This window comes from Rhineura floridana, chromosome 12, assembly GCF_030035675.1.
Source record: "Rhineura floridana isolate rRhiFlo1 chromosome 12, rRhiFlo1.hap2, whole genome shotgun sequence".
NCBI lineage: Eukaryota > Metazoa > Chordata > Lepidosauria > Squamata > Rhineuridae > Rhineura > Rhineura floridana.
In genome coordinates, this window is record NC_084491.1 from 25,968,066 (window position 1) to 25,986,540 (window position 18,475).

An 18,475-nucleotide genomic window follows, 5' to 3' on the forward strand; every position below is an offset into this window, starting at 1 on the left:
TCCTCCTTCCTGAGTTCTACAAGGGCAACACTGACACTAAGGAGGAAGAAGCCTTCAGCCAGTGACAAGCTTTTGACCGATTGTAAGTAAGGAAGTAGGCAATGGGAGGTGACTCAGGGCGGACTGTGCTTGGTGGGGCAGTGCCCCATTTCCCCTAATAGACCAGCCCCCACTGCAGTGAGCAATGCTCAGTAATACAAGCCATTGAGCAGGATGTGATTCTCTGCAGTGTTGTGGGATGTTCTCATAGCAGGCTCGTTCTTGTGGAATCTCAGAACTGTATACAAGTGATGATTTTTTGGGGGTTTTTTTTAGTGTGAACTCAAATGTCCAGTTTATGCCGTGCTTTAACATTGATTTATTTATTTATAGGATGCCCCTTCCTTAGACCCTGGGGTGAGTTACAGTTTTTTAAAACACACACACACACAATGCCCAGGTGAAATAACAGAGTCGATGAAAACACCTGCCAAAGCCTCAAATCCAATGTCGACAAGTCCTGAAAAGCTAAGCTAATTAAAAAAGGCCTTGCAGTGGTTCTGGAAGAGTTCTTGTCTTGGACAGCTTCACTCACAAAGGGAGACAAATGCATGTTTTTAAAGGATGTATGGTAGGCTAATGGTAGGGAGCCCTAACTCCTCCCTTGGTCCCCTGGGTGCATGAACACATCTTTTACATCAGGGTTCATACTTTCCAAAACATGCTCTTGTCCCCTTCATGCATGAATGGTTTTAGTACATGCATCACACATGCATGCTTAAAGCAGAACATACTAATGAGACCTTCAGATTTGGACAAACCTCTAGCAGACCGGATTCACATTGTAGTGGACCAGCTCCAAGGATACTTGTGTGTATCCTTTTGCTATCTAAAACAAATTAAATCACCAGGAGGGCATCCTTTATAGACCTGAGAGATTGTGATGAGACATATGATAAAGGCTTGCATCACCTACCAGCTTGTCTCCCATTCATGTGACAAGAGGGCTTTGTTTATGGTAGTTGTTATGTGCCTGGGTGCAATTAAAGTGTTTTTGACCTTGAAAATCAGGGATGAGGAACCTGTGACCCCCACATGTTGTTGGACTTCAGCTTCCATCAGCCCCTATTAGCCTGGTCAATGGTCAGGGATGATGGGAGTTGTAGTCAACAACATCTGGATGGCCATAGGTTCCCCATCCCTGTCTAAAGCCTTAACACCTTGGGATGAGCATATCTGAAGGACACTTTTCTCCCATATAAAGTTGCCTGTTTGTTGAGGTCATCTGTGGAGGGCGTGCACTGGGGTGCATCCAATGTTAGTCCAACTCAGAGCAGACCCATTGAAATGAATGGACATGACTAAGTTAGGTACATTGATTTCAGTATGTCTACTGTGAGTAGGACTTAGTTGGATATTTATTTATTTATTACATTTATATCCCACTTTTCCTCCAAGGAACTCGAGATGGTGCAGGTTTCCCCCTCCCCATTTTATCCTCCCAACAACCCTGTGAGGTAAGCTGAGAGACAGTGACTGGCCCAAGGTCAACCAGTGAGCTTCATGGCCGAGTGGGGATTTGAACCCTGGTCTCCCAAGTCATAGTCCAACACCCTAATCTTTACACCAGACTGGCTCTATATCATTGATATCACCCTCTGGGTTCCCCCATCTTCTGATGCAAGATGGGTAGCCAACGGGGACATGGTCTTTTCTGCCATGGCATATTTATGGAATATTCACCCCATCTGGCACCATCTTTAATTTAGTTTAGGCACTCAGTGAAAACTGCCTTAATTTACCAACATTCTTGGTGGCCTTTACTTTCTTAATCTGGACTCTGGTTTAGGAATATAGGAAGCTCCCATATGCCAGGTCAGACTATATATCCATCTTCCCCAGTATTGTCTGCTCTGACTAGCAGCAGCAGCTTTCAGGCAAAGATGCCCCACCCTCATCAATACCTGATATTTTTAAACGGGCGATGCCCAGATCCTTCCACATGCGCTCTACTACTGAGCTACCGTCCTTTCCCATTTGTTGAATTGTGTTATCTGTATTTCTACGTTGGGTTGAATAATATCAATTTATGTGAGCTATCTCTTGAATGTACATGTAATAGAAAGGTGTGGAATGTAAATCTTTTGAAGAACAATGATATGTCATCTAGAAAGCCATCCTGGGTTGTATTCAACTAGGTCCTACTCAGAGGAAACCCACTGATATTAATGAACCTAAGTTAGTCATGTCCATTAACTTCAGTGGGTCTACTCTGAGTAAGGTTAGCACTGAATACCATCCTGTCTTCAGCTGATCCAGAAGTTAGGAAGAAGGGGGGCGGGAAATCTATTTGATCACTGGTGCCAATTTTGTTTGTGCCAATAACCAGAGCTTGGAAAAGTTACTTTTTTGAACTACAACTTCCATCAGCCCAATCCAGTGGCCATGCTGGCTGGGGCTGATGGGAGTTGTAGTCTAAAAAACTAACTTTTCCAAGCTCTGCCAATAACACATGAAGTACGTCCATGTTCTTTCCAGAGTTCTGCACTGGCCTTCCAATCTGTCTTTAGTCTCTCTCTGAGTTGCCCTACCTGATCAGTCCTCCTCATGTGGCCAGGTGCCCCAGAAGTTTGCCTGTGCCCTCTATATTCTCACCCTCTCCACCATAGACACTAGCATACTTTGCTGCTCTTAGGACACACGTTGGGAGGATCACTGGGCTAATTTGGATAGTTTCAACTATCAAGCAAAAGCTCTGTTTAGCCCTGATCCAAATAACCAAGGCATCAGGTGATCACTGCCATTACCCCATGACAAATCTGTGGCCTAAACCCAACTTTAGTCAATCCTTCTATTTCCGATCTTCAGGTGTGAATGCTGTTCCAAATTGTAGTGCACAACCCATGCACAACAGGGAGGCATCAGCTAGCTCAGGGGCATCCTAAAGTTTCTAGAAGTACAAAAGATATGGGGGTGGAGTGAGGGGGGATAACCTCCAAAACAGTCCAATGAGGCCTGAGTATTTTTAATGGACATGGAATCATGACTGACCAACGGGGTGGGATGGGGACAGAAAACCAGATGGGGGGAAATGGAATGGAGTATTCTGGTAGAGGGCATGGCTGACTGGTTGGCTGGAACACTGAACAGCAACACTCTGCACACACTGCAGTGTTTTGTTGTAGGTCCCACACTTGTTTTATTCTAACCAGAGTAAGGCCAGCTGCAGATCGGCCACACAACAGGGCTGCAATGTATAATAAATAGATTGGATCAAGTAATCTATTCTGAAAACTTTTAAGCAACTAAAAAGGTGCCTCCAACCAGTCAGCAATTGACAGTGCAATCGATTTAAAATGTCTTTAATCAGGTTGCAACCCTACCTTCTGAAGCCTTGCTTTGAGGCTAGAAAATCTGACTCTATAAAATGCAAAATAATTAGGGCTGCAGCGTTTACTCAGTATATTGGGTATTACCCAGTGCAATACTGTGCATGTCTACTTAGAAGTAAGTCCCAGTGTGTTAAAGGGAGCTTACTCCCAGGTTAAATGGATATAGGAGTGCAGCCTTAGACAAACTGATTCATTTTTTGATTCACTAGTTAAGTGGGCAGTCCATTTAAATTATTAAATTATTTAAAAACAATTTAAATACATTTAAAAACTGTAGGTGGCAAGCACTTTTTTAGAAGAGTTGTTCCCTCCTGTCTGAATGAATGCGGGGAGGAATGCCTGTTCTAACATGCTGCCCACTGTGCTTTGTATGTGTATGCTTTTTTCATCAGAAATATTCTTTTTTTATTATCTGCATATGTATCCATATTAAATCCGTTGATTTACTAATATTCCTAGAACTACGCTGCAATCCTATACAGACTTATCTAGGAATAAGACCCTAAACTCAGTGGGGCTTCCTTCTGAGCAGACATGGAATGCACCATGGATTTCTTTGTATGACAACCCTAGAAATAATGCTTAGCGTTAATAATATTTAGCATTTATATAGTGCTTTGTGAGTGTTGAAAATAATGCTTAGCATTTATAAAGCGTTTTGTGTGCAAAACAAGGCTTCACATTAACACTTAGCATTTATAGAGCATTTTGTGAGTGTTCAAAATAGTGCCTAGCACTTATAACACTTTGCATTTATATAGTGCTTTGTGAGTGTTCAAATTAACACTTAGCATTTATATAGCACTTTGTGAGCAAAAATAATGCTTAGCATTAATAATACTTAGCATTTACATGGCAGTTTGAAATAATGCTTAGCACTTATATGGCACTTTCTGAATGTACAAACGACTTTGCCGAGATTATCTCAGTAAATCTTTCCAACCTCCTTTGCCAATATGGTCCAGCTGATGTGCTAACGTGCAGGTTTGCCTCTTCCCATTCTCCAAAGGCTTGGGGGACATGTCCATCTCAGAGCTTTCAGAGCTCCTGGATCGAGTAGAAGTGGCTATCCGGGACTACTCGGAGGAGCTGGTGCAGCAGCTGGCTCGTCGGGATGAGCTGGAGTTCGAGAAGGAGGTCAAGAACTCCTTCATCACGGTGCTGATTGAGGTCCAGAACAAGCAGAAAGAGCACAGAGAACTGATGAAGCGGAGGCGGAAAGAGAAAGGGCTGAGCCTGCAGAGTGGCCGAATAGAAAGGGCAACCCAAATGCCTCTCAAGGTGGGTGAGGTTTTCCCCCAAAAGGTTTAAAATGGAAGAAGGCAACCTTTTGTCTGCCGAGGGCCACATTCCCTTGGGAATAGGCAGTTGGGGGCCGCATGCTGATGGTGTAGCCAGCAGTGAGTGTGACCAAAGTCAAAAGTGAGTGAGCTCACCTATTTCCCTCTCTTTCTGCCACCCCCTCTCCTTCCCCTTTTCTGCCACTCCTTTTCTCTTTCTGCCACCCTCTTTTCCCCTTTTCTCTTTCTCTCCCCCCCACTTTGTCCCTGCCCAGTAGACTGCAGAGACAGGCAGATTGCTCTTGCCAGCCATGTTAATGGAGAGCTTTCAGAAGGCTTTTGAAATTAGGACCATGGGTGTTGCGGGTTTTCCACTCCTTTCAAAAAGGAGAGAGCTGGGCTTGATTCAGAAGCAGAGACAGTGTTTTTTCTTTCCTCTTCCTATGGTTGTCATCGGTGTTAGGCTCTTTGGTGGACATTTGCACTTGAGTTCTCTTTGCAAAGGCAACGTAAAGATGGGAGGCGGGCGTTAGCAGATGCTGCGTAAAATTCCAAACTGATTGTTTACTACCCGTCATTTGATGGTCGTCTGTTTTCAGAATTGATGCAGGAGGAAATCGGCGCTGCCTCCTGGCCAGCCTAGTATTTGCAAAATTACTCCAAGAGAAATTCTTATCCATCTAGACATGTTGGTCTCTTAGCAGATGATGGCAGAGATAGGCTGGCTTCAGGCTCATATGGTCTACTGTTTGGGTTTTTTTTTTAAAGCTAGAATCACTGTGCTTCTCTGATGAACTTCATATCTATGAAAAAGAATATTCAGGCTCTCTTAATAGTTTGAGATTGTAATCCTATGCCCACTTACCTGGGAGTAAGTCTTACTGAAATCAGTGATACTTCTGAGTAGACATATTTAGGATTGTGCTGGTAGGGTTAGGGGAGAAATTCAATTCCGTTCACATTTGAAGGCTGCAAGGCACTTAATTGATCCTGTGTATTCACTCTTGCTCAGTAGTATAAATTGTGCCTTGCAGGATCAGACAGAGGCTTTATTAGTAGGGATGGAAATTTCAGTTCTCTCAGTTTCTCATTTTTCTTCTTATAAATGCAGTTCTCCACATTTCTGCAGCAATTCATAATTAATTCAGCATTTTCGTGTGAATTCATTCCAATAACACCTTTTTTGTATGCAGCTTTGACTAATGTACACATTTTTGCAAGCAATTTATCCTAATATAAAATATTTTTGTCTGTTATTTTCACCAATATATTCATTTTGTGCACACTTCCCCCTAATATATGCATTTTTGTGAACATTGCTTGGTTGGAGAACTAAGTAGCAAAATTCAGATTGGTGTGAAGTTTGAAGGAGGGCCATGTTTTGGTTATCACATTGTTTCAGAAAGTGCGAATTTGATAAATTCGACTTTAAATGGGAACCAAATTGAAATTCTCCCCCATCCCTCCTCCTTAGAGAAGCATCGTTTACAAGAATCTAGGCAACCAGCAGGCTCTCTGACACAGCCTTTCCCCTTAACGTTTCCCTCCATTTCTGGGTTCATAGAGGCTGCCCCTTCAGTCACTGGCACCACCTCATTACTGCTATGCTGTATAGCACATGCATGGGCCCCATTCCTTTACTGCCTGCCTCTTCCCCCTGAGCGCGTGGGCTCTCAGAAGTGGTTGCATGTTGGGATCCCAGGGAGGTCGCTCTTGACAAGTTGAAAACTGCTGCTTTAGGTGGTCAACAGGAAATTGGCCAATGGTCGACCAGTAGGAAATGGTATACCCCAATGTTGGCTTATGGGACTCATCATAACTTCTAACCATTTGGTTGGGAAAGCTTACAATTTGCTTATGTTCACATGGCTGATATGGCTTAGGAGGTGGCCCAACAGAGTAATTGCCTGGCAGCGTTAATGACGAGTATTCTGTAAACCTGTGGCAAGGGGGTCATTAAGCCGTGTGCATCTTATTCAACATCCACAAGTTATGTGATTGCATGTGAAATAAGACAGTGATTTTCAAACAGATATTTTCAAGGTAGCAAAATACAAGGACAGAATGGAGGTGAGTTTAATCAACATGACCTGTCCAAAAGGACAAATGTAGATGATCTACATTGGTTGTGGGAAGTGAGTCATCTGCATTGTGGCACCTACTTAGACAAACCCTGTGGTAGAAACCTATGTAAGGGCAATCTAAGGGCAAGCCCTAAGGTGGTCTGTTTTCTCCACCGTGTAGCGATTCAGCATGGAAGGAATCTCAAATATTCTGCAGACTGGCATCCGGCAGACATTTGGGAACTCAGCAAATGATAAGCAGGTGAGTGTAATGTCTCAGGGGTGGAGGATGTAATTATTTATTTTCTTTAAGTGCATTTCTAAACTGCTTAGTACTTTTTAAGATCACTTCAATGGTGTGTACACTGTGTACAATATACAAACTATATGCATTAAAACAAAAAGGCAACCTCCAACCAATAAAACAGTATAAAAGCAAGTAAAACAGAGATTCAGGGGGTTCATACACATAAATAAGGATCAAATTTTATGTCTCAGGGAAAGCTGGGGCAAAAAGGTAAGTCTTTGCAAGACATCAGAAGCAACTGATGGTTGCTGCTTTACGTATGGCAGAGGGAAGAGCATTCCACAGAAGTAGGGGCAACAGCTGAAAAGGCCTCCCTATGACATTCGATAGCCTCTGGTGCCACAAATACAATTTCTGTAGATGAATCTCAGCCAGGAGTAGCCATCATGGTACCCCCCAGATGTTGTTGGACTACAATTCCTATCAGCCCTGGCCAGCATGGCCAGTGAAGACGGGAACTGTAGTCCAACAACATCTGGAAGGCAGCACTTTAGTTGCTCCTGATCTAAGTGATGACAACGTTACCATTTCCAATGTTCAGACAGTGAGTGCTCTCGCTGTTGTAGCTGTAACAGCATTACCCACGCACGGGAGGGAGCTGTTGGATTTGGCAGACTATGGCTAACTCTGAGGTCTACAGAAGTTTAAACAAAATTTGGAAGGAAATCCTAAGAAAGAGGGTAAAACCCGAAATAGCCCAATGAGGACTGAGCATGCTCTGTGGTCATGGAATGCTGACAGACTGTTGGGGAGCAGAAATGGGATGGAAAACCAGAGGGGAGGGGGAATGGAATGGAGTGGCTGGAGTCCTGAACAGCAGCACCCCATGCTGCAACACTTAGTCCCACTTCTGTCATCAAAAACATTTCCCCTAAAATCTGTAGTGGTTGATGGGATGCGAGGATATTTGCATCAGAGGGTTGGCAGATACCAAAGGGACGCTTTACCCTTTCCATGTCTAATTATTAAGGACCTAAGTAGAGCAGTGCCTTGTATTGTTTTAAGGAAGCCTTTTCTTTTTAAAAAATGAAGGTTTGCCCACCTAAGCTACCCTGTTGGACCACTTGTGCTTCACCTGTTGAACCACTTGTGCTTCTCATCAGAACTTCAGAACATCAGAACTAAAAGAGTACCAACCATACTCTTTTAAGAGTACATGTACTCTTTTTGAGATGGTGCAACGGCATACTCTTTTTACTTATCGAAGCCAAATGTACTCTTTTTGAAATGACAAAATGATGGTAACCCTAATCAGAAGCAACATATTTCTTTTGGGAACTGGCAGCATTTCTTTTTGAATAGTTGTTTTGCGTACCATGTAAACTACGAATATGTTGACGCTTGAAGCTTTAGTCTATTAACTGAGATTAGAGAGGCACTCTACTTGTCGAATTTCAGGCGCATACCTAAAATGTTCTTGTTCCAGCAGGTATTTTAAGGTAGTGTTTGGTTTTATGATGACTTTATTGTCCAAAAGGACAAATGTAGATTATCTACATTGGTTGTGGGAAGTGAGTTTCATTTTATGTATCGCTCGTTTTCATGGATACCGCTTAGAAATGCGAATGATTAAGCCAGCCTTTTCCAACCAGTGTGGCTCCAGATGTTGTCGGACCACAACTCCCATCAGCCTCAGCCAGCATTGCCAATGGTCAGGAAAGATGGGAATTGTGGTCCAACAACATCTGGAGGCACACTGGTTGGGAAAGGCTGGATTAAGCAGTTTACAAATGCTTTAAATAAAATAAATCAATCAACCCAAGCTATAAGAGCTGATTAAAATTTGTGCTGTGGTTCACTTGAGACTTGAAAGTCTTGCTGCTGATGGACTGATTCTATCCTTCTTGGACCCAGTGGCGCCATTAGGGCTGGACTTTGTGGCAGAGGTCCAGGCCCAATCTCAGCAGAATGAGCAGGAGGGGCCCCAAACACAGCAAGGTTGACTTACCACATTGTGAAGTAAATGCACTAAATCACAGAGAGGGGGCCTGTTATGACCAAAACGCACCACTGCCTGGATTCCACAAATAGTAACACACCAGGGCCCCATCTGCACTACACATTTAAAGCATTATCATATCACTTTAAACAGCCATGGCTTCCCTCAAAGAATCCTGGGAACTGTAGTTTGTTAAGGCTGCTGAGAGTTAGAAGATCCGACATTCCCCTCATGGAGTTACAATTCCCAGGGTTCCTTGCGAAGAGGGATTTACTGTTAAAACCACTCTGGGGATTGGAGGTCTGTGAGGGGGGATAGCAGTCTCTCAACAACAATCAGCACCCCTTCACTGACTACAGTTTCCAGGATTCTTTGAGGGAAGCCTTGACTGTTTAAAGTGGTATGACTGCTTTAAATGTATAGTGCAGATAGGATCTAGTGTTTGAAATCTTAGTTGAGAAATGTCAATTGCATGATAAGAACCTAGGAAGATGCCTGCCAGATCAGACCAAAGCATTCTGATCCAGCAATCTGAAGTCAACAAAGATAAGCCAGACACCTATGGGAAGCTGTCAGACAGGGAATAAGGCAGAGCTTGGAAAAGTTACTTTTTTGAACTACAACTCCCATCACCCCAATCCAGTGGCCATGCTGACTGGGGCTGATGGGAGTTGTAGTTCTAAAAAGTAACTTTTCCAAGCTCTGGAATGAGGGCATAGTATTCCTCTGTTGCTTGTCCCCAACACCCTAGAATTCAGAGGTATATGTTGGGGGCAAAAGAAATTGTGGTGGACGCATCTGATTTTTGCTCCTTTCGGAAAGAATGGAAAGTGTGATAAATGCCAGTGTGTCATTCCTTTCCAGTATTTGAACACAGTTATTCCATATGAGAAGAAAGGGTCACCTCCTTCGATTGAAGACTTACAAATGCTCACAAACAGTAAGTTCCTAGTCCTCTGTGTTGTGTGCGTTAGAAACTTCAAGGTCAGTCGAGTCTTCTTAGGGCCAGACTAGGTGAGATGTTAGAGACCCATCATTGGATGTTAAGAGACTCATCATCCGATTTCCCATCTCTTTTTATTTTAAAAGCAGCCATATGGATCTCTGAATTGGATTTAAGGCTATGGTGCTGGGGAAAGGGTATGTGCGTGAATCCTTTCCACTGTGCTGGTTGCCTGATCTAAATCATCCCCAGCCAGTAGATGACAGTGTGGAGCGGCTCTGCAGTTTACCTGGCCTCTCCCTCTGATCAAGTTGCATATGCATTTTGTAAACATTGTTTGGTTGGCAAACTGCATTGCAAAATTCGAGTAAGTGTACTTTTCAAAGGATGGCTGTGTTTTGGTTCTGATAAAGTTTTGCAAAGTGCAGATTTGATAAATTTGGTTTGAGATGCGAACTGAATCGAATTTCTCCTCCATCCCTATGTTCAACATAACTTGTGAGGGCCAAACTAGATGTGACATTAAGCATGTGATTGGCCCTCACAGGCATGGTTTTTGTTCACTAAACAGCAGCAGTGGGGAAACCTGATCTGGATCAATACTATGGTGTGAGTGAGTAGCTCCTGCTGTGGTCACAATCTGGATCACTCTCCCCGTTTTTGCTCTTTGTCCAGGGAGTAAAATTGCCATTAGTTCCAGCGTCAGAAACCACATGATGTACAGTGTGTAGAGAGTGGGCGCAAGCATGATCCCACATTTTCCTCTACATGCATTCGTTGTAATGTGTGAAGAGAGTTTGAATAGTTCAAAATGGGGGACACGTTGGGGAACCTTTTACTGTTCTGAGCTGCATTCCTTGTGGGGTAATCTGTCACGAGCCAGAGACAGCAGTGGGCAAAGCTCTGAATCCAAAGTGGAGCTGAATCCAAAAGTGGGTGGGGCCAGACAGACCCAAAAAGTGGGTGGGATGCCCCCTTCTCTCTCTCTCTCTCTGGCCACATCCACAGCATATATTTAAAGCACTATTATACTACTTTAACTCTCATGGCTCCCCCAAAGAACCCTGGGAACTGTAGTTTGTTAAGGGTGCTGAGAGTTGTTAGGAGACCTCTGTTTCCCTCCCAGAGCTACAACACCCAGAATTCCTTGGGAAGAGGGATTGATTGTACAACCACTCTGGGAATCGTAGTTCTGTGAGGGGAATAGGCATCTCCTAACAACTCTCAGCACCCTTAAGAAATGACAGTTCCCAGGCCCCTTTGGGGGAAGCCATGACTGTTAAAGTGGTATGATAGGGCTTTAAATGTATGGTGCATACATTTCTATCTGTTTTCCAGCCACCCCTTTTCTGTGTTTCTCTTTCTGACTCCAGCCCCCATTTTCCCTTCTAAGCACACAGAAAAAAATAGGTCAAGGCCTGCATCACAGTTCCTCTCCTTTAGAATAGGTGTTAGATCCTCTCAGGTTAATATAATGATAAGACAGGTATTCTTTGTTTTTTAAAATTCTATACATTCCTATTGCCAATTCGTGTTTATTATCAAATCATTCCACTTCCTTTTTTATGGCCACTTGACATCCAAGCTTGTGCTAACCCCCCAAAACACTATGTTCTAGAATACTTTGTCGCTTCAAAAGCTATTTCATAAACATCCAAGTTTGTCGGCTCAAGGATTTAGCTTCTAACTCTGACTGAACAATTTGTGGAACAAAAATGGAAAGGTTGAGATATTGTGACAGGCCCTTGTGCATTCTGGGAGAATCATTCGTCTCCTTTTGAGTCTCCATGGCAACTGTGTTTTGAACTGACGGGAACAAACATGGTCTTAGTTCTCTTGAAAAGATCGAAGATCTATGAATGGCAGTTTTGTGCACAGAGAGAGTTTTGTGCAAGTGACAATCTTGTGTCTTGAGGCAAAGCCTGAGCAAAGAGGTTACCAAGGATAAATCTCTATGTGTGTGTGCGTGTGTTGCCTAATTAACTGGTGTGCAAATCAGACGGTGATTTATTTAGATGAGATCAGTGACTGGTCTGGAAGAAATGCCCTTGAACTGAATAACATTCCAACCAACCTCTCAAAATACTGGCTCTTAAACTGTTGGTATCCAAGTCGCTGCCAACAGAGCAAGAAGTGATGTGACTAACATCTGACATGTATATTTCATTTTTCCACATTCTGGGTAGGGATGGAGGAATCTGCCTATTTCCAGTTTGTGTTACTTTCACCTGTTTTTGCTCATTACTGTTTTCCCTGTTAAACTGTGAATGAAAAACAAATCTTCAAATATATATTTACATATGTATTTAAATGCTTATTTTCTCTCAAAATGCACATTGAAATGCACCTTTTCTTACAAAATATGCATTTTAACTCTTTTAATGGGTCTGAACTGACAAGAATTGTGTAAAAACATGGGTGAATCTGTCACTTATAATGTCTCTCTGTTTCACTTTTTTAAAAATTTATATTAGATTTATATCCTTCCCTTCCTCCAATCTTAAATTCATTTCTGCACATTTCCACATCAGGTTCTCTCTGTTTCAAATCCCCCCCCCAAAATCTTAAATTCAGTTCTGCACATTTCCAGGTAAGTGACTTAAACCTGCAGTCTGTATCAGTTTTCTTCCGATGTCTAACATTGCAGTCACATACACATTTTCCTGAGAGGAAGTCCCACTGAACTCTCTTGAGCAGAGCTTGGAAAGGTAACTTTTTTGAACTACAACTCCCATTAGCCCAATCCAGTGGCCATGCTGGCTGGGGCTGATGGGAGTTGTAGTTTACAAAAGTAACTTTTCCAAGCTCTCCTCTTGAGGCATGGGGTTGTGCTGTAAAAGTCCCTAAAAAGGTGCTAGGCAAAGATGGGTAGGGGGAGCATCTGCACTGTTGTTGGCAGCCAGCCTCCTAAGCTCAGAAAGTGGGGGCACCCAGAGCGGGGCCTCACTTGGTGATGTATACATGAGCAGGTTGATTTGGAAGAGGGTGGTCCTTCAGACTGACATACTTATAATTAGTGTTGTTGTTAATGTTAATATTAATATTTTACCATTTCTTTCCACAGTTCTTTTTGCAATGAAGGAGGACAATGAAAAGGTCCCAACGTTGCTAACTGATTACATTTTAAAAGGTAAGTGTGAATAGGAACCATGGGGAGCTGCTTGAAACTGAGTCAGAGATCATCAGTCCATTCAGGCCAGTATTGTCTGCTCTGACTGGCTGCAGCTCTCAGAGGTCTGGGGCCATGGGAGGCCTTTCTTACCACCTGTCCCCGGATCCTTTTAACTGGACATGCCAGGGATCGAACCTGATATCTTTTGCATGCAAAGCAGATGCCATACCACTGAGCTATGGCCCCTCCACTAAAGATCAGGGACACAGAAACCTGCTTATATCAGGTCAGACCTTACTGAAGTGTGTTGTGTGGGTGCATATTTTTTATGAGTGTGGGGATGCTTTGCTGGGTGCCATCTATCATCATCACACCCCCTACTTCCATTGGCGACGTGCTCTTGGTGGGGCTGCTAGTGGGGTCGGTGCGACACATAGGTAGAAAAATTACCTTGCTGTTTTGTGCAATTTTGTTATATTGGAAAGCTTCTGTCTTAAAAATACTTTTAAAATTGGCAGTGGACACAGTTAAACAAATACCTGTGCGCAGCCCTATAAATGACCACAGGTTTCTGGAAGTCTGGGGTGGGTGGGCTACTGGTGGGGCCCAGCATAACACCCACCTTTAAAAAAAAAATAACCTGCTGTTTTGTGCAAGTCTAGCATGTTGGAAAACTTATATCTTAAAAAAAATCCAAACATTGGCTTTGTGGACAGGTATTCAAACTCAAATTCAAATTTCTTTATTTACGGTCAAAGACCCATATTTCGGATAAAATGCAAAGGAAAGTAATAAAATACATGGTTAAAACTTTTATGCTAGATACAAAGGTTCAGGATAATTAATCAGCTAAACAGACTATATCTTTTGGATTGGCCTTTCGGAGAACAGGGTTGGCTCGTTTGGTTTGAGCTGCATAGATGAATTTGGCCACTGATAGCGTAAGGTTCCTATTTGATCCATTCAATAGCTGTTTCAGCATCATAATTGTGGACAGGTAAACAAACACCTGTGTGGATGCTCACAATGGGCATCAGATTTCCTGAACTCAGAGAGGAAGTAGTAACCAGGGGTGTAGTTGTCCAGGGTCTCGGGGGGGTCTTAGACCCTTTACTTTTTTGGGAGCAGGGTCTCTATGTCTCCAGCATCCTATGAGCCAATTGGAGTGAAAGGAGAGTGTGTTAGCCACTGAGAAGAGTCTTCTAATATGCTGCCTTGCCCTTTCCTGCTGACTGGAGCCAATCAGAGTGAAAGGAGGTAAGTCAGCCAGTGAGACGACTCTTTAAGCAGTTAACACCCCCCGTTTCATGCTTATTGGCTCCTAGGGAGTTCTGTTGTTGTGGGAGAAGACATCAAAGAGGATCTCATTCTGAACCCAGCAGCAAATAATAATAAAAAAAGGTGTGTGGTTGTGACTATAATGCAGGGACTCTGCACTTCTGAATTTGCCAATATACTACTGCTACTAACTGAGGGGAGAGGACAACAACACACAGTGTGAATGGATCCCATCAAGCACTGTCCACTATTGTGATTGGGGAACATTGAGATACTGTAGAGTTCAGTTGAAAGCACTTTCATGTGGATGAACACGCTTAAAAGAGCTCATGGAAAAATGGGATCTGTGTGACACATGCGTGCATTTACACTCTGGTGTGTAGACAGCCCTCTGCTTCCCTTCGTTACGTTATCTTGCTCCTTTTCTTCTTCCAGTTCTTTGTCCGACCTAAGCACCGTCCTCTGACCACCGTGAAGCCAACAGGAGACAACAAGGCCAGTGTGTCATTCCATCACAGGGAGTGCATGATGTAATGTAAACTTTTGAATTGTGTACTTAAAGATGAATAGCATTAACCTGGATTAAACCTGAGCAAAAGTCTTTCCTTTGCTGTCAATTTCTAGTCGTAGTAAACAGTTGAATGCATGAGTGAAGGCAGAAGCTGCTCCTTTCTCTCTCTTGATCACCTCCATCGCGGAAGAGGCAATGCTTCATCATACACCTTGTATTCTCAGCCCATCTTTCCCCCAAGCAGCTGTGAGACTAATTTGAATACTGAAATAAACTTTCATTTAATTAAAAAAAAAGCTGTCGTGCTTCTTGGAGAGTTGGTTTGTTCCTAAAACAAAAACAGAGAAACAAAAGTGCTGGGCTGCTCTAGAGGAAGGAGCTGAGGTCACTTCCAGTTCGTCTGTACATATTTCTGCCTTTCATCGAAGCGTCTCCTAATGTTCTCATGAATGGCATGCATTTTGGGTTGCAAAAGGTACATTGCGAAGCGGTCTCATGATTCACCCTGTGTTGGTAACCTCAAGGCTGGATTACTGCAACAATCTGTCTGTAGGGCTGCCCTTGGGTCTGGTCTGGAAGCTCCAGCTGGTCTGAATGCAGCTGCTAGAGTGCTGTTGGGGGCACATGGCCACCAACATGTGACACTTTTGTTAAAATATCTGCACTGTCTGCCCATCTGCTACCAAGCCAGGTTCAAGATCCCTGTATTAATTTACAAAGCTCTGAACTCAGGTCAGGGCAGATGATTTTAGATCACTGAGATCATCTGTAGGAGCATCGCTGGTTGCTCCTCTGAGCTGGTGAAACTTACCTAACATCTATACAAAACCAAGCCTTTAGTGTGATTAGCCTACTCCTCTGGAATGCTTTTCCAGAAGAAATTCCGCAGGTGCCTCCTGCATTTACTTTCCAATGTTTGCTGAAAGATTTTCTCTGCCACCAGGCTTATGCAGACAATTAGGAAATATTTTCCATAATAGTCAGCTGGTGAACTTTTTAAATTTTGGTGTGATTTTTGTTATAGTATGATAGTTGGGACCTGTTTGATTTTTTAAAATGAAATTGCAATATACAAATATTTTTATATATAAATAAATATGAGGCTCTGCTCATACCGAGTGCATATTTATCATGCTCCCCGTGAGCCCCCTTTGGAAAGCTTTGCCTTGGTTCTGTAACTGGGGCTTATGAACTATTATGGAAGCTACACTGTCATCCTTGGACCCAGAGATCCCCAGGTCAAAGCCTGTGATGGGTAGCCTTAACCAAGCCATCATTTCTGAATCTATCACATGTCATAGGAGTACTGAGAAGATAAACTGCCCTGATAAGCTCTTTGGAGGAAGAGAGGAGGGGGGATACATATTCACTGCTGTATCATTTGTTGTTGTTCCGAGGGTCTCATTCCAATGGTGGTTGGAGTGAAAGGTGGAAGTGGGTGGGGCAAAATGGGTGTGGACAAAGGCAAAGCAATAAATAGAAATAAAATTCCTTCTGGTGGTATAAATAAAAATTAACCATTAAAAACAATGCCCTCCAGTGAAACAAAATAAGACAGTCTTACTAAAAACTAGCAGCAGCATGATTGCTGGTGTCTTTTTGATACCTGCGGACAGGAGCAGAAATCGCAAAACACACAATTCAAAGGAGCCTTGGGACCTCAAAGCAATTGCAGCTGAAGCAGTATGCTTCCAGTCACAGCTGCAAAATAAAGACAGGCAAAGCCGTGAAAAGGCAACTTGCACAAAAGTAACTCAAAACCAGGCCGCTTGCAAAACCCACGGCTGCTTCCTTGGGCTTTGCACGCCTGTTCCCTACTGGGGAGACCCGCCTTTCTGCCCATCATCTGATGTAATGAGTGATATCAGCTGATTGAAAGTGGGCATGGTTTGGGGACAATGGCCTTGTGGGCCAAAACTTGCTTGGGGGCCTGAGGCTCTCCATCCCTGTGCTATTTGATTAAATAAACATCCAGAGCAACTGCAGAAGCAATTGCATGACCCTTTATACGGCCAGGTACAACACAGGTTTACTCAACCCCTCACATGTCACTTTGGTCAGGTGAACTGGTTCTTTGTTTAAATATCAGGCTGCTACTATACTGAACATTTACTCTGGAAAAGCCATACTTTGTTGAGGGTATCTGCATGATACTGTGTTCAAAACATGCCCACCCCATGTTTCCCTTGTTCAGCTGTCATTTTCCCTGCAGAACTCAAAAAGAATCTATCTTTTACAAAACACAATGGAACAGCGGTCTAAGGTCTTCAGGTATGGATGACCCGCCATGCAGCTGCTGTTCAGTAGTTTGCCTGAGCGGTTATGGCCCGTATAGATTGCTCTCTAGACACTTCTTGCTCTATGTTTAATTTCTCCTCTCTAGGAATCAACACATCACTTTAACCATTTCCTTTCTAAGTAGCGTTGCATTTAAACTTGTTTCTTTTCTCCTCCACCTCCAAATTGCATTGGGGGGATCATGATTGGGAGTGCAGTGAGGGAAAAGGATTTAACTCTTAATAGAGATGGGGTTGAGAGGGTTGGAGGTGAGAGTGGGTAGAGAGGTAGGGTTTTGCTGGGAGTATTTGAGGCAAACTTAGTGTAATGTGTGAGGAATTAAAGAATATTAATCTGTAACCACAAGATCCTCCGTGGCGCAGAGTGGTAAGCGGCGGTGATGCAGCCGAAGCTCTGCTCACAGCCGGAGTTCGATTCCAACGGAAGGAGGAAGTTGAATCTCCGGTAAAAGGGGTCGAGGTCCACTCAGCCTTCCATCCATCTGTGGTCGGTAAAATGAGTACCCGGCATATGCTGGGGGGTAAAGAAAGGCCGGGGAAGGAGCCCATATATACGGTCTGCCTAGTAAACGTTGTAAGACATCACCCTAAGAGTCGGAAACAACTCGCACTACAAGTGCGGGGACACCTTCACCTTTTCCTTTAACCACAGGCAAGAGAACCTGGGTTAAAAGTGTTCTTGTTTTCATTCAAATATGTTGTTAAATTAATCTGTTTGGTTTAAAAACATGCTTGGTTTTTGGCCAGTGATCCCAAATGTATAGGGTTGCCATATTCCAGTTTCACAAATTCGGGGCAAGGTAATCTGCATATCATGCAAATTATTTGCTAATTATGCAAAATAAACCTATTAAAGTTTGCATTGTCCAGTTGTTTTGTTTTTGTGCCTTGTAATTACCACCATCAACTGGGGGAGGATGCGAGGTGTTTTTTTTAAAAAAAACCCTTACATTTTCAGCCTTAAATGCCTAGACTCTAATTTCTAACACTATAGAATATTTATTTATCAAGAGGATCTATAGCCTGCCCTTCCACTGCTAAAAACACAGCTCAGGGCAGCTTACAAACATAATCAAAACAATTAAAATGCACAATCAATGTAAAAACAAAATAAAAACACAAAATGGAAACAAACAAAAAACAAGTCAATATAAAATTGCAGCATAAAACAAAAAGCCAGCAAAGCATCAATTAAAGGCAGTTAAAATTAAAATCTTGAGCAAGAGTCTTCCCCCCCTCAAAAAACCCCTCACCTACTTTACTTTCAAAATAACACGACATACAATCACAAAACATAATGCTTTCCTGAAGGGGGATTTCTGCCTAAAAGAAAAATTTTCCAAAGAGACGGTCACAAAACATACAAGTGCACTT

General features: G+C 43.0%; 1 protein-coding gene across 4 annotated transcripts in view; it reads left to right on the forward strand.

Moving 5' to 3' along the window:
• FEZ1 (fasciculation and elongation protein zeta 1) overlaps positions 1-15,061 on the forward strand; it is a 54,573-nt gene extending 39,512 nt beyond the window's left edge. For 2 of the 4 annotated variants that reach the window (XM_061592609.1, XM_061592611.1), the window contains 6 exons: positions 373-396; positions 4,381-4,652; positions 6,896-6,976; positions 9,825-9,900; positions 12,968-13,033; positions 14,729-15,061. In XM_061592609.1, coding sequence (XP_061448593.1) covers positions 373-396; positions 4,381-4,652; positions 6,896-6,976; positions 9,825-9,900; positions 12,968-13,033; positions 14,729-14,745 — 536 coding nt within the window. In that variant the 3' untranslated portion in view covers positions 14,746-15,061. The remainder of the gene's footprint in view (positions 1-372; positions 397-4,380; positions 4,653-6,895; positions 6,977-9,824; positions 9,901-12,967; positions 13,034-14,728) is intronic. The other 2 variants (XM_061592610.1, XM_061592612.1) reach the window with 1 other exon arrangement.
• Positions 15,062-18,475: the final 3,414 nt, after the last annotated feature.